At 41.2% G+C, this 15,712-nt stretch overlaps 1 protein-coding gene across 4 annotated transcripts in view; it reads right to left on the reverse strand.

The window, feature by feature from the left end:
• Nucleotides 1-15,712, reverse strand: part of dlgap2a (discs, large (Drosophila) homolog-associated protein 2a) — a 169,204-nt gene that overhangs the window by 151,790 nt on the left and 1,702 nt on the right. For all 4 annotated transcript variants that reach the window (XM_039787069.1, XM_039787063.1, XM_039787062.1 and 1 more), the window contains exon 2: nucleotides 7,224-7,278. In XM_039787069.1, the coding sequence (XP_039643003.1) occupies nucleotides 7,224-7,278 (55 nt within the window). The remainder of the gene's footprint in view (nucleotides 1-7,223; nucleotides 7,279-15,712) is intronic.

A 15,712-nucleotide genomic window follows, 5' to 3' on the forward strand; every position in this document is an offset into this window, starting at 1 on the left:
GTAGACGTTTGGTATCATTTCGGGCATTATTAGTTGGGTAATGTTAAGAGACACTTTGGATCCATTAGCCCCTGCGCTAAGCTATTCAGCTGATAACGCTACGCTACGCTAACTCGTCCAATGTTCGACCCAGGTGAAAAAAGCTTCTGGGGGAGTGTTTGACTCGAGGTCATGGTGCAAAGGACCCTAGGGTGAAACTACTCCGAACCATCACTTTAAGTTACTTTAGTCTTGTCCAACAACCTGCATGCACCGCCGAATCACACACTGTAGCCTAGCTCCTAATCAGTAAAGCAGCCGCCCAAATGATCAAGTTCAATAGTTGATTCAGCTACTTGACTGCTGCACTACAGTTAATAAGAGCAATCTTGCAGCCAGTAGCGTTATGTCTCTGTCAGTAATATTATTCAACGCGCTTAATGTTAGTTGGATTAATGTTGACGGTCAACCACTGAAATGTTCCTATGGATGTTAACAAAATATCACTAAAGGGAATTAAAGGTTTGCCAACATAGCAACAAAAACGGGACCACCTCCCATTTCTTTCACACCTGCCACCGTCTGCGACCCATTAATGAGTAGCTTGGAACGGAGTGACTCAGCGTTAAATCAAAGCTTACTCCCAGCTTGCTCATTATGTTTGGGACAAGCTGAGACAGCAGGTCCACAGAGACCAACTGTCCTCCAGTCAGACACTGTGTAGTTCATTGACAGGAGTCCCTACAGAGAGATAAAACACACTTACTGTACAAATACGTTCAAGGGCAACTATTATATAGCATTTTCAGGATTATACTTGCATGTTGTGTTTGTACTAGAACATGTTTACACGCTTTAATGTAAAAAAAAAAAAAACACTTTATTTTTCTCATACTGCCCATGGCTGCTGAACCTGTATTCACCCTCTGTATGAGACGCTCTGTATGAGACGCTCTGTATGAGACGCTCTGTAGGAGCGCCTGTCTCTTTAATCCCTCCTCCCGAAAAAAAGCCCAGTCTGCTCTGATTGGCCAGCGCGCTTCCTGGAATGTCCGGAGCCTTTGCTCCGTGTTTCACTAGCTAGTTGAACCAACTGCAACAGAGTATATAGCAGGACTCTGTACCGTGAAAAATACCAATAAAGGCTAACAATCTGCCAGCACTGGCAACACATGGCCGAAGATTTAACACATAGTATTACACCTGTGTCATTAGAGTATGATGTATGTATGTATGTATGTATCACATACATTTCGCTATCTCTAACTAACTGTGCAAATACCCAGACAAATAAACAGTGGCTAAACAATGACTGGCAAGACATCTAAAGGCACTGTATCATGAATATTCAGTTAGGCTGCACTTTGACCAGCGTGTCCTATATTTTGAGATCTCTGATACCACATGGGAGCTGTTCAAAAGTATCGATGAGTTTACCTCTAATCCATTATTCCTCGGTGTCGTATTTGTTTACAATCAATTTGCTGCAGCAGCAGTGCAATTGCACAGAGACAGAGACCTGGAGGAAGAGGCCATGTTTCAGAGCTACACCAACTCTTGTAACAGTTCAATGGGTATGCCTTGGCGGTGCTGGAGGGAGTGCAGAGGAGGAAAGAGCTGGAGGGTACAGACTAACAGTAGAAAGTAGGGAAGGCTGAGGAGGAGAGATAGTGCAGGATTTGTCAAGAGTTTAGCAGACATGAGGAGACCTCCTAAGGGCTTTCGGCACACACACACATACACACACACACACACACACACACACACACACACACACACACACACGAACACACACACATACACGGCAACTCTTTCCCCTCTCTTTACTCTGTCAGCTCTTACTCATTCTCCCATCTTTCTCGCTTGTTTTTCAGATTCACTCATCTTTTTTTTATACTATTTTGCTCATGCAGTCCATACATCTTCTTTATGCTTTGTATCTTTCTAATACAGCCTCTCCCTTTCTCTCTGGGTCTCTCTTTTTTGGTGAGCGGGTATGAAGAGCATACAGAGTTGGCATCAAGGCCTCTGAGCGCTATCAGAAGGAGACAGGCTCTCCCTGGTTGTCTCGCTTTGCTACAGATTGATATCAAGTCTGCTGGAGGACACATAATGCATGTGTGCACTGACTGACTATGTGTGTGTTCATAAAAAATGTGTGTCTATGTACAATGTGTGTGTGTGTGTGTGTGTAATTACAGTGGTGAACAATTAGCATGAGGGCCGCCATCAGTGGCCTCTTTTAATGGATGGACGTTCCACGTGCCATTGTGATGGCCTGAGTGAGAGTTGTCTGTCATGTACCAGCTCGAGAGGCACTCTTCAGAGCTAGGATGCACCAGTAGACACCAGCAGATTACACCGACCACTGTAACAAAGAGGTCTGTGTGTGTGTGTGTGTGTGTGTGTGTGCATTTACAAAAGCAGGCTGGACACAAGAGGGAAAGCGACAGCTCAACCGTTAATTACTCAAGCTAATAGAGCAGCTGCTGGTTCACTCCTGTTTCAGTCAGATTCACAGCGAGACGGTGAGGCTTGGGGAGGACATGTGAAGCATTAAGATGGACGTGCTGTGACTCCGAACAAAGGCTAAGTAAGGTAAAGACAAAAGCCATTAGACTGATGTAGTTCAGGGACTTCAGAAAGTTTTCAGACAGCGGACAGTAGTACTTCCGGCAGTATTGAGTGTGATCTTCGGATTAACTTTACACAAAATGTTATAAGGTTCTTAAGAGGACTTTAAAGCACAATTACCCAATATTTTGTTATGATTTTCATCTCCTAGAAACTTCTCCTGCTTACTAACTAATGTCTCCTTCATATCCTTGGAGTCCTCATGGCCAACTTGTTTCTATGGCAACATGTCCTCAGACAAACCCTTCCACTTTGAGATGACAAAATACGCAGCAGTAGTGGTAAGTTAGCTAAATAAAGACAACATTTCAGTGAGTGTAACCCAACCCAACCCAACTGCTGTACTAGCACTTGAGCTAACAAGATACATTTTAAAGACGGAACATCTTTACTGCATTGTACAGTAAGGCAGGTAGTTGTTGACATTTATGAAATATATTTAGCAAATGTAGTATTTACTATTGAGCTTTATGATATTCAAATGTCACTATGACATGATGCTAACGCTTTCATATTCTGAGAAGTGCTAACCTTAATATTACAGTTTTTGTACATTTAAACATTTTGTGGTTCCATTATGTCCTTTACAGGTTTTCATACTAACAAAACTCAAATCAGGCTGATGATACTTTATCCTACTTTTTTTCTTTTATTTTTTAAATACATCTTACTCCTGAACTGTCATTATATTTGTTTGATCTGGATGAAAAATAAGCTGTATTAATTGTAAAATTGTGGATGATAATGCTGCTGTGCACTGGTGTCAGCCAACATTTAAATCTTCCCTTTAACAAACAGACAGGTACAAATACAAGACAAACAATAACAGTAGGTGCAGTTACCTGCAGGTTTTAACACGTAGGAATTGTAAATGGAGGCAATGAGTAACGTTTGTGTGTACTTGTTTGTGTGTACGTGTGTAGAGGCGGGTTGTAAGACTCAGGGGAGACAAAATCAATGAGGATATGAGGCCATGAATGCAAAACAGCAGGGTTCAAATACTGCAAAGGATGATGGAAGGGCCTCCCAGAATATCTCTTCACAGCACCTTTGCATTCATGGTATAATTGTGGCATAAGCAATGTGAAACATTATAAATCTAAACTTTTCTGTAACAAAACTACCCTGCTGCTCATTCAGTGGATATGAACGTGTTCTCAGTATCAGTATACAAATCTTCCAAAAGTCAGATTTCAGGTTCTAGTGAATTACATAAATGGAAATTACTAGTTGCATTTTCCCAAAATGCTAAAGCAGGAAAATGGCTCTGATCAGTTGATGGAAGAGATGGTAAAAGGATGCCAGAAATTCAGCATGGACATTAAAAATGGCAACAGAATGGTGAAATATTCACACATCAATTAATGTCTATAAATAGGAATAGTGTGTGAATTTGTGGCATACAAATGCTGAATTGTCATCAGCAGAAAGGGTTCTGCTTACGGGGTACATTAGGAGCAGAGGGACGCACTGATAACAGAGAGAGTGGAAGGTTACGATAAACCTCATCCCTCCCGTTTCTATGCACAAGATTTTGAATCTGAGAAACAGAAGCGGAGCAGCTGAAGGAAGTGTTTCTGAGGAGGAGATGGATTTGTGAGAGCTGGGAAACTGCCCAGGAGAGGGCGCCCCTTGCTCGAAGGAGTAAAGCAGAGCACATGAACACAGACGTGGACTAGAGCTGGGCGATATGGAGAAAATCGAATATCACTATATTTTTGACCAAATACATCAATGTCGATATTGTGGCGATATTGAAGGGTTCACTATTGGTGTTTTCACAAATATTTACACAATGAGAGTTTTGATAAATAATCACCAATAATGTGGATACCGTGGCAAACAGTAAGTAAGTCCAGTAAGTCCAGAAAATTACATCACTTCACTGTAATGCAGCCTTTAAAACCAGGAAAAGACAACACGTGTGTCATATCACAATATTAGGATATCCAAAATGTAAGACGATATCTAGCCTCATATATCGATGTCGATATAATATCGATATATTGCCCAGCCCTAATGTGGACACAGACACATATGCACAATGCAGCGTCTTATTCACCAGCAGGAGACCGATCTTTTCATGGCCATTATTATAAGTCTCTTCTAATCTTACTTGCTCTTCATCATTTTCCAGATATTCCACCCCTCTTACTATACCCTCTCCTTCCTCACGCCCTACACAAAATCTTTCAACTCATGTCTCTCCTTAGGCAGACCCAGGCCTGACTCAACACTTCTGTACTCACTAATGAGCATCCTCATCCAGTGCCAGTGTTAATGTATGCCATCTGTTTAGCATATGCAAATATAACAGCACTACATCATCCAATCAGTAGAGTGAAGTAATGCTTAATAAAAATGGACAGAATGCAGTCTTTGCATCTACTGACACCGCATGCTGTGTTGCCATGGGAACAGGATGCCAAGGTAGACATTACAAATACAGTATAGTCTCACATTGCTAGACCTATCTCAACAGCAATGTGGAGTAAAGGTCTGGCTACACCACCCATACATTCTGGGATAGGGGGAAAAAAAACGCTCTGGGTTGTTTGCAACGGCAACACACAGAGAGCAGAAGGTGAGGGACATCCGGCACGTCAGGCAATTATCCTGTACTTCCGTTGATCCAGACTATAAATACAGAAACTGCTGGGGGCACTGAGGTTGGTCACATCTGTGCCATTGTGTGTAAGTGTGCTGAAGTCATTCAGAAAAGGCTCTGACTGTATTTGAGATGGAACTGGAGGACGAATGATGATCTATGAACTTTGGTGGAAGCATTTTGAGGTTTGTTGATGCACCACTGCTGAGTATTCAAGAGATGTGCCATGTGCTGTGTCTTCCTGACAGCGCAATCTATCAGAATGAGGACATTTTCAGGGAGAAGCAACATTTTGTAAAAAAAGAAATGGAATATGTAAGCAAGTGCAGTCAAGTCTATATTCAAATGCAAACAATGTAGCCTATACACTAATGTGTATACACACACACACATATATACACACACACACACACACACACACAAACATCATGAACTAAGATTACAACTAGCTCTCTATCCTGGACCAGTGTCTGCTCAAATATCCCTGGAAACATTTCAGAACTTCACACATCCATATTCATAAGGTTATTATAAGGTTATTTTAATAAGTGTCCACTCTGCCAGAACACCTTGTTCTAAGACCAGTCGAGAGGTGCACCCTTGGGTTTTCCATATTCATGCAGCAATTGCCCGACACCTCAACTAAACACACAGCAGGTCGTCCTGCTGAGAAAGTTGAGTCACAAAATCTTGAGCTAACATTTGTTAATCTCTTCACACACTTTTCTGTAATTGATTAAATTTGCGTGGCACAAAAAGAGGATTGTTCCATAACTGCAAGCCCCACCCATCTGGCACCCTTTAAATAGAGCGACGAATAGAGTGCATTGGATTAAAATTTGGCCCAGGTCTGGCTTACAGAACCTTTATGCTCAAAATAACAATAAAACTCATGATTTACCAGTTCCTTATCTGGTTAACTGCACATGATCTTGCCTACAGTATATGCCCCATCAAACAATAATTTCACGCTGCAAGATGCCCTAACAGTTATCAGTTGCAACTCAAAGTTCCAAGCTCCAACACCTGAAACCCATAACTTTTTTCCGAGTCTCTCTCTATCGCCAAGGTTGCCGTGCCTTTGATTTTACTCTTCAGCATGTGTCTCACACCTGAGATGGGTATGAAGTTAGTTTTCTAATCATGCATGTGAGAAGTACAACATTCAAAAGAAAGACATCGGTCTTGTACTGTTTGCAGCATCAAAATGCAGAACAGAGGACCAAGTTCACTGCAGTCGGCAGTTATTACGAAGATGACAAAAAGGCCATGAGACTGACAAATGAGCAATACATAGAAATACATACAATAAAAATACATAGCCATTAAGCATTGGAGCATCATTCGTGAGGATTTGTTAGTGGGATGGATGGCGTGCGAGCCCATGAGCATGCAATCTCATTGCAGTCCAGAGGAGATGTTAAGTCGCCCCAAAAGTAAACGCACAGAAAATAGTAGTAGTAGAAGAAGTCAATATTTTGAGGACTATGGCCAGGTACCTGAGTATATCCCCCTGCTCTTCAATTTCATCAGCAACCTCTTCAAACCTGCAATGATGTGAAGAAGCCTGTCGTCATCACATGTTCACAAAAACTGCCCCCAAATCTTTCCCTCACTCTGACATGTATGTGGAGAAAATTACGACACACAGAGAACCCCATGTGATCTTAAATGTTAATTTTGCTAGCGGTAACATTAAGAATCGCAATGATAAAGGGATCAGTTTGTGGCCAAATTGTAAAACACGGGATGTTTCACTACATAACAAACTATATGAAAATCATCAGTAAGTAAGAGTGCATATAGCCAGCAGACAAGGTTCAGTATAAGCCGTACAAGCCTACAGATGTACACACAAAAACAGGTAGACCCATCCACTGAGCATCCATCCCCCGGCATCACCACCCACTCATTATCCCCACTGACTGGCTCTCTCCTTCTGTCTCGGTACTGTGTGTGACTGGTATGCTTACTGGAGAGGGGACATCTGTTTGGCCCTTACCTGTGTTCCTGTCTGGTACGATACAGCAGTGCTTCTTCAGTATGCCTGGCAACACCTTCCAAGAAACAACAAAGGAGGGGGGAGAGAGAGAGGGAGAACGAGGGAGGAAGAGAGTGAAAGATGTTAATATCACCGCAGCTCAAAGCAGATAACCAAGGTGGAGCTCAGAGGAAAAGCACTGAGCCATGCTGCAACCCACAATTACAGAGTAGCAAGATACACCCCATTTCTCACACCATTTGCATCAAAGGGAGCTGCTTCCATATTTATCTAGGACCTTTCTTCTGCACCGTGATCTGAGCAATGGAGCACTAAATTATGGTCCCGGTGTGGATATGTGTGCTGAAGGTTCATTTTCAACTGTGTATCTCTGATTGATTCACACTGAAAAACAGTCAAAGGTGGGTTGAATGGACTGTGAAGGAGAATATGATACACTTAGAATCCATTGGGACGGAACAGCACAGCGATGTGAAAAACAACAACACCGGATAGAGATGGGAGAAAGGTTGGCAATGTTTTCAGTCGATCTGGTGTGGTCACATCAACGGGCCAATTTAAGAAGCTTTCTCTGCTCTATCAGCAGCTTCACATGCCAGGAAGTTGTAGCAGCAAATACAACAGCCAATTATTGCACCTTTCACAAGTACGAGGTGGTCATACTCAATAACGAATGCTTACAATCTTCTCTGTGAGGAGTTGACTAAAAATGTAATCAATCCTAAGTTGTATATTAGCTGCTGATATTTTTCTACCATGTCTTCTGTAAGTGAAGGTTTTGAATAGTATCCTTTTTTTCATTTCTTTGTATGATGACAGTTTTGTGACTGCATTGCTGTGACGCTGAATACCATTATTGGTGTTCTCAAGGCACAAATATGCAGAATTTCCCAGGAACAAAAACAAAGAAGGAGATGCGGAGGTGGCTCGGCAGGTGCTAACAACACTCGTCCTTGTCTCTGACTGGCAGGCACATTATTGTGCAAAATGACTTTCGTAATATAGACGGTTGTCCTCTTCTTTTTCTCCCCTTTGTTCCTCGTGATAATGTTAAAATTCCTTTGCATTTGCATATGGTGGTTATGTCAGGCTCTTCTGTCTCTCAGTGATTTTATTTCTCTCTGAGAATGAACAAGACCAATCAGATAAGTGTCCCTTTTAATTAAAGAGAGGAGCATACATAAAAGTTACCTCTTGAAAAGAGAGAGAAGACCAGGAATAAAAAAAATAGAAATTAACTCTAATGGCTTCTCTCTGGGGATATTCAAAGAGATACCAACCCACTACATCATTCATTCAGGAGGAGGGCCTCAAGTAGACTCTTGTCATACAGTCTCATATTCTACTTTATCATCAGCATATCAAGAGGAGAGGTAATCCTGCATTAATATAAACACTGCATCTGTCCTTATAATCTAGTCAACTCAGCTCACGTTGGACTTTTAAACCTCAGGACCTTTACTTCTGTTTCAAACACCTTGTTATGGTGCCATTCCATGGTAGATTTGTTTGATTGCTCAGAGTCATTGGGCCTCATGCAAGAATATTATTGTATCCTAAATCTCTCTTACTTTTTTTCTGTGAGGTTTTAAGACTGCTCCAAATCAGAGTCACAAACTCTCTTAGTTGGACAAACTAGTCGTAAATCATTCGTTTCAGCTTGATACAAAACGCCTGTTCATAAGAGGGTGCGAGTTCATGTCATGATCAATGCCCTTAAAATTTCCATCTATAGCTGTGTGTTCTGCTATGTGAGTGGGCAAGTTTCATTCACAAAAATAATACTAAAGAGTGAAAACAAGATAGATAATCAGATAATAACATTTTGCAGTGCCAGCAGTGGTATTAGAAGACCTAAAACAATTACCTGGAATATATCAAAAGAACAGATGTCAGCACAGTGTCATTAAAGCAGATCTGTACTCTTACAGACTTACAGACTCAAAGAGGGAATGTTTTGACTTTTTTCTAAGGCAAAGCGGTTCATGAGTAATATGGGATGCGGTCAAGGGAGAGTGACAATCACAGAGATATAGGGATCATTATAGCCTACAGTATGTGATGTTAAACTGTAGGTGCAACATAGGATGATAGTGAACAGAGACCTGCATGTAGATTCTGAAGCAGCCGTTGGAGTGACAGCTATACTGAAATGTGTAAGTTGCCGATATATATGTGCCACAAATGTTCTTAAATCACACGTACGTGACAAATCTGTTCGTACGGTCTCTGCAGAGACCAGCGATGCAATGATTGGTTTGTAATGACTCACACAGCTGCATGATGTAGTTATAATTGATGCTGACTATCTGGCTGGCTGGCAGACTTGTACTGGAGGAGTGTGGAAAACGAACTGTCAGGGACACTCTTTAGTGTTTCAGACACACAGAGCTGTCAGTTGCCTCTCATTTACGCTTTAAAAGGATTGGAGTCTGGAGGCAAGGCTTCTAATTTCACATGAGAAAATGCGTTGGGCATCCATTTGTTTGTCTTTTTAAGCTTATCTTGGGATGAGCACAAGAGAGGATTTATGTCACCCTGTTTTAACAAGACAGATTTACAAGACACACCAGAACAATGCCATGGACACACAACTGGCAAACCAGAAAAAACTAAAACATTGTATTGTTTGGGTATTTGCACAGATGGTTTATCGAACATTATTCATAGATTTGGATAGTTGGTTTCATTCAAATCACAGTTTATGGCTAGCCTAATTTTATTTTATTTTTTTAGACCAGCCATACATGAAAAATATAACCTTGATTATATTAAAATCTAATACATTTCCATCACCCAATAAATCAGTTAATTTAACAGTTTTGCAGTTTTTGTCATAGTCAATGGATATTCATCAAAAGAAAAAAAGAAATCCTCAAAGTCAATCCAAATCAGTGCCCTGAGGACTAGAGGCCCAATCTTGTCAATGAGTCTTCAAACCCCATTAAGTCAGCGAGTTAATATAAGGCTCCATTTGGCAACGTTGCAGCAGTTTATAATCATGCTCTTCTAATAGGACTGGTTGCCATTCTCTTGTAGCCTGAGGCTGTGGGAACAAGGATTCAGTGGAGACATAGTGGATCATTAAACGCCCCTAAAGTAGATGTTTCCAGTAACTTCCCATATTATCAACCTGTTACATTTCTCTTGGAAATGTAAAAGATAATAGCAGATAATAGCATAGAGTAAAAGACAGTATTTTGGTCATCAAGCAGGCTATAAAATTAAGCAAATGCTGATTAAGGAATATTTACTTTTTAATTTCTGTATTTTAAGCATATTTGTTCAAGAATGCTACAGGACTGGATTCCCAGATTTCCAAGATATGATATAAGCTAGTGTTTCTCAAATGGGGGTATGCGTACCCCTAGGGGTACTTTGGAGTGCTGCAGGGGGTATGTGAGAATTTTTTTTAAATATGTTAATTGTCATATATAATTCCCTGAAAAAATTATACTATAATAGTAAATTAATTTAGTAATGTGTTTTAAACATTTGAAGTAGCATTTAAATGTTTTTCAGTTACAAAGTTGTTGTTTAGTCAATCAGACAGGGGTGGTGCAGCGCTGTAATGTACCTCTTTATACAGGCTTTCCCCCCCCCCAAAAAAAATGCTTTGCGCTGGTCAGGGGTACTTGGCACAAAGAATATTTCACAGGGGGTACATTATTGAAAAAAGTAATATACCTTATGTCTACGATAGCATCAACGTCCGCCACTTCTAGAACAACTCCTCAAATAAAAATGAGATAGCTGAGCCTCACGGCTAAAGTAGCGAGTAACACATGAAAATTCACTACTACTGCATCCATTTAAGTTATTCTATACTACGATGCTTTTTTTCTGAAAATAATATGAAAAACAAGGCTAATGCAGGTTTTATTTCTACAACTTATTGATTGTTGGTTCCAATACAGTTACTTGTCTTGGACAAAGCAGGCATTTAGCTACATGGATCTATTCACAGAGACATACTTTACAGTATAAGAGCACTCAACAGACAAACACAAAGACTGTTGAGACAGAAGCAGAAGAAGAGAGGAACAACCAAATGCATGCTCATTAACTGAGATGAACATCAAATGGGCCGACTTAGGTGAATCACACACCATTTGAGTCCATGAGAAAACTTTTCTCTCTGATAGCTCTCTGAAAATGACGCCAGATACAAGAGTACAGATTACTTTCCCCTCCGACTAGTCCATTTGTCTGGGAGATTGTTTTTATCTACTGTTTGATGGAGCCTGCCTCATCAGACTGGAGAGTGAGGATCAGAAATAACCTCTCTGATTGAACTTATGCACAACCTGATGCTCATAAAAGCAAAGTTACGAAATTAAAAGGTTCAAGTAAAGTAGTAGTTTAAAAAGTAAAGTAGTTTCTTGTTGTTGAACTTCTTATTCTTCTCCCAGTGGTGACCGTGGTGATGTGTGTGAACCCTGTCAACCTGGTTGTACTAGACTTTGGTGTAAATGCCTCAAAACAAGTCAGGCTCCAATACACCAGGTTTATTTAAGGCACTGGGTAAAGCAGCCTAGTTTGACCATGGCTGAGAGCGGTCAACAGGAACCACTCTTGTCCTAGTGCTGTTTCAGGATGCTCACAAAGCAAATACCTGTCTACATACTGGTCACAAAAACACACACACACGCGCACAGACATCCAGGCTCACTACCTATCTCCCCACACTATTACTACTGGCTACAGGCAATTATCACAAGTGGAAGTGTATAATAGGATATCGTGGCGCCTGCCGCTGAAAGCCAGAGTGCAACTCTTGGTGAGCTAATGGAGATCTGAGAGGGTTGACGGGAAGTAGAGTCACTCCACTGTTAGCCTTAAGCTCTGCCTTCTCCCGTCTTATCCAGCCAAGCTATCAAATGTAGTGGTGTGCTGGAGCAGAAGATAAGGTTTGCACTGTAACCACTCACCCCAGCAAAAGCTAAAGAGACACAACACACAGAAGTGGACAAAATATTAGAAGCACCTTTCAATATAATGCAGTCAAAACTGACTCCTCTCTAACCCTGTCAGTAACAAATCACAACTTTAAGTTCTACAAAGCTTTGCGTGTAAATGAATCCCTCTAAAATGTGTAGCCTTCATTACATCCAGCATTCAATACCCTCCACCATCATGAACAACATATGAAATGTGAACTTTACGGCACTCTCAGTCTCAGAGATACCACTTTATTACGCATTTGGTACATTTTAGTAAACATCTGTACTAAAACACATTGACCTTCACTTCACTTATTTAGAATATGCACCACCAGAGACATAGGTAGGCATGTAGATGAAAGGGGAAATGGGAAGCTGAGATCTCCTCCAGATGTTCATGCATGGAGACAAGTGGTGCATCTGGAAAGTGCAGGGACTTGTTTGCAGGGCTGGACCATATGGTGCATTCCAGTTGAACTGGGATCTTGGAAATTCCAACTTGCTACGGTGTTTGTACACGCAAAATACCGCATAATGCGTTGTTATCAACTGATATTGCTAGCAATGGCTAACATGGATAGAGTCCTCCCGCCACGTTAAATATAATAGTTTTCTGACTCATTACTGGAACGCAGTCAACGGTGTGACGTCATTCCCCGTTCCAACCTCCAACTTCTGAGGTAAATGAAACGCAGCAATAGACTGTATATGACAGTATTACGGCTCCCCAAAAGTGAAGCCAAAACATCTTGATCGCCCCCTGGTGGCTGGCTGAAGTATAGGCCATAAACCCTCAAAATCAAAACACACTTCAAATCAATTTTTCCTAAAGATGGTTTCTGTCATTTTAGATAGTTCTTATCACACTGATGTATGTTCAAGTGTTCATTTTTGGTTTAAATTAGTTATTTGATTCAATAAAAACTGGGTGTAACATCATCATTGTAAGCTGTGATTGACTCGCGATTGAGTCTGGCGGGTGTATGGGCGGGACCTCAATACCGCTGCTCCAACCCCAATCCCTACCGCGCAAACTCAAATGACAAGCAGCCAAGATGATGGCCAGCGCAACATGGCAGCGCCTGTATCCGGGATATTTTGGCTTCCATCTTTATATATTTCTATGGGTTGGACATAGGTCAAAGCTTTTACCTAGAATGCTAGCATGACGCATTAAGAGATAATCTACATGAATTCCGATTAATAATGCCATAAGTGCATATGCCAAAGGTTGGAGGGGGATTGTGGAAATGACCAATGGTAAGCTCCCCAAAAGGTGAAACGCGCGTAGGCGCACAGTAATCATAGCAACAGCAGCATACATCCATGTCCGCTGATTTCTGTATTCAGTCATTGAACAAAAGCAACAAGGGAATTCTAGAAGAAAAACTGCCATTTATGTTAAACAACTTGACCACATTGAAGCGATTAAAGCACTAAGTAATTCTCTGGAGCTTAATCAAATCTCTTAGACCTGTCCCAATCAAGAAATCTGCTGCCTTGATGTCCTTCGCTATATTGGGCTGCCAATATATTCAAGTTCATGCTCGGTTTAAAGGATCTGGTACAGACTTGGTTGTAAAAGAGCTGGGCCTTTCGCCAATGGTAATCCTCTACAAGACAGACCTCAAGTACACTTGGAGTGTACGGGGTCTCTCACTTGCATTAGTATCAAATTTCACATTTTGACAGTGGGCCTTAAGGGACACATTTATAATTCCTTTAAGACCATGAAATGATTTACTTTTGTTTCCAGTCAAAGAGTTTCAAAGGCATACAGCTGACAAGAGACAGTCCTTTCTCTGCTGTGCCAACTATCAAAGACAGCTGCTGTTATGATGAAAATGTACTCATCTGGCTGACAAAGGCAGTCTGGTAAAATCATTATAAATGATGATATTACGAACTGGGATTAAAGTGTCTGTATTTAAGACAATTAGAAAAGAGAGGAAAGGTTACAGATAGTATACCAGCTTGCTAATGGACCTTGTAATGAGTCCCATCTGACTTAAGGCTATGTGGCAGCTATTGCAGTAACAATAACACTGGGAGAATGTGCAATGACACCCACGTGCCTGGACGATCTGTGTCCATCCCAGCATAAAGGTGATTAACTGTGTAGCGTTGGTGCACGGGTATACACAGATACGCACACAAAAAATCACTTACTGTACAGTACACATTTGGCTCTCGTGCATTATTAGATTTATAAATCTCGATCCCATCCATCCCCTACATTCCCTCTGCATCCCTCTCCGGAAGTCAAACTATTACAGATGTGGGGGGGGGGGCATTCATCAGGGAATGAATAGAGACATAAAACAGAGACAGAGAAATAAGGTGAATCAGATGCATGTGCAGGTAAGAGAAAGTAGGATGAGAGAGAAGAGAGAAGAAGGATAAGAAGAATGGGACATGAAGTGAGAAAGCGGAAACACATCGGTCACGTTGAGTGGATGAATAAGAAAAGAGCCTGCTGAATGTTTGAACATGTACTTTTAGTCGGACGTGTCTACATTCATCGCTGCTGCTCTCCCCCATAGACCAAAATGACATCACCACACACATAAATGTAGCATTTCAAGTTTTCTATGCATCTTCAAACAGATTATGAGAGCCTTATCATGTCACTGCCAAGTAGGCAGAGTTCACACAAGCTTCCCATTGACAACTCTGTGTGTGTGTGTGTGTGTGTGTGTGTGTGTGTGTGTGTGTGTGTGTGTGTGGGCATGTATGTTTGCATGCAAGCAATTTGACAGCAGCGTTGGAAAGATCCTGAAACGAGCTGCCTTCAATTCCAAAGTGCTTCTGAGGGGAAATGGTGTCCAATTAGTTTATTTTGTCCTTTATTCTTTGTACGCTCTCTTCTTTTTAAGTTAAGATATTGCCTGGTAGAATGAGTAAAGATTTCTTGTATGAATCATCAGGCTTTCATTAAAAGTCTGGTTTAAAGCAGAGGGAGTGATGTGGATGAGGTGAAAGGTGGAGCCCCCCTAAAGCTGGTAAGTGAAAAGTAATTTATTTTTCAGTCACATAAGGACTTAGAGAGGTGACATGCATTTCTCACCTGCCACCTGTTCATCCACAGGTTCCCTCTCTCTTCGGTATAGCCACATATGCATATTACACAGGCACACCAAGGCAATACACACAAATCCTCACACACAAAGATACTGTCAATTACCCTCCTTATTGATTAAAAGTAATTACTTTTGCTACTGAGTGCTTGCTGCCACTACCACTGCTCTATAGCACTTCTCGCCACCTGCATAATAAATGAACATTGGACACTTTTCTCGGACCCGAAATAAAACATGCTTGTTACTATGGCAGAAAATGCAGTTTCCGTGTATGAATGAACAGCTGTGCAGTGCACCCTTAGTTTCGGAGACTGGGGTGAGTGAAATTGATTTGCACATCAATGTTTCACCCAAGCAGCTGTGTGTCATTGAAGAAAGGCTTGCTGACCACTACTTTCTAAAAATAAAGAATTTTTGTATTATTGAGCAGGGTAGGAGTGTAACATCCAGGAGCATCTTGGTAAAA

This window comes from Perca fluviatilis, chromosome 20, assembly GCF_010015445.1.
Source record: "Perca fluviatilis chromosome 20, GENO_Pfluv_1.0, whole genome shotgun sequence".
Taxonomy (NCBI): Eukaryota; Metazoa; Chordata; class Actinopteri; order Perciformes; family Percidae; genus Perca; species Perca fluviatilis.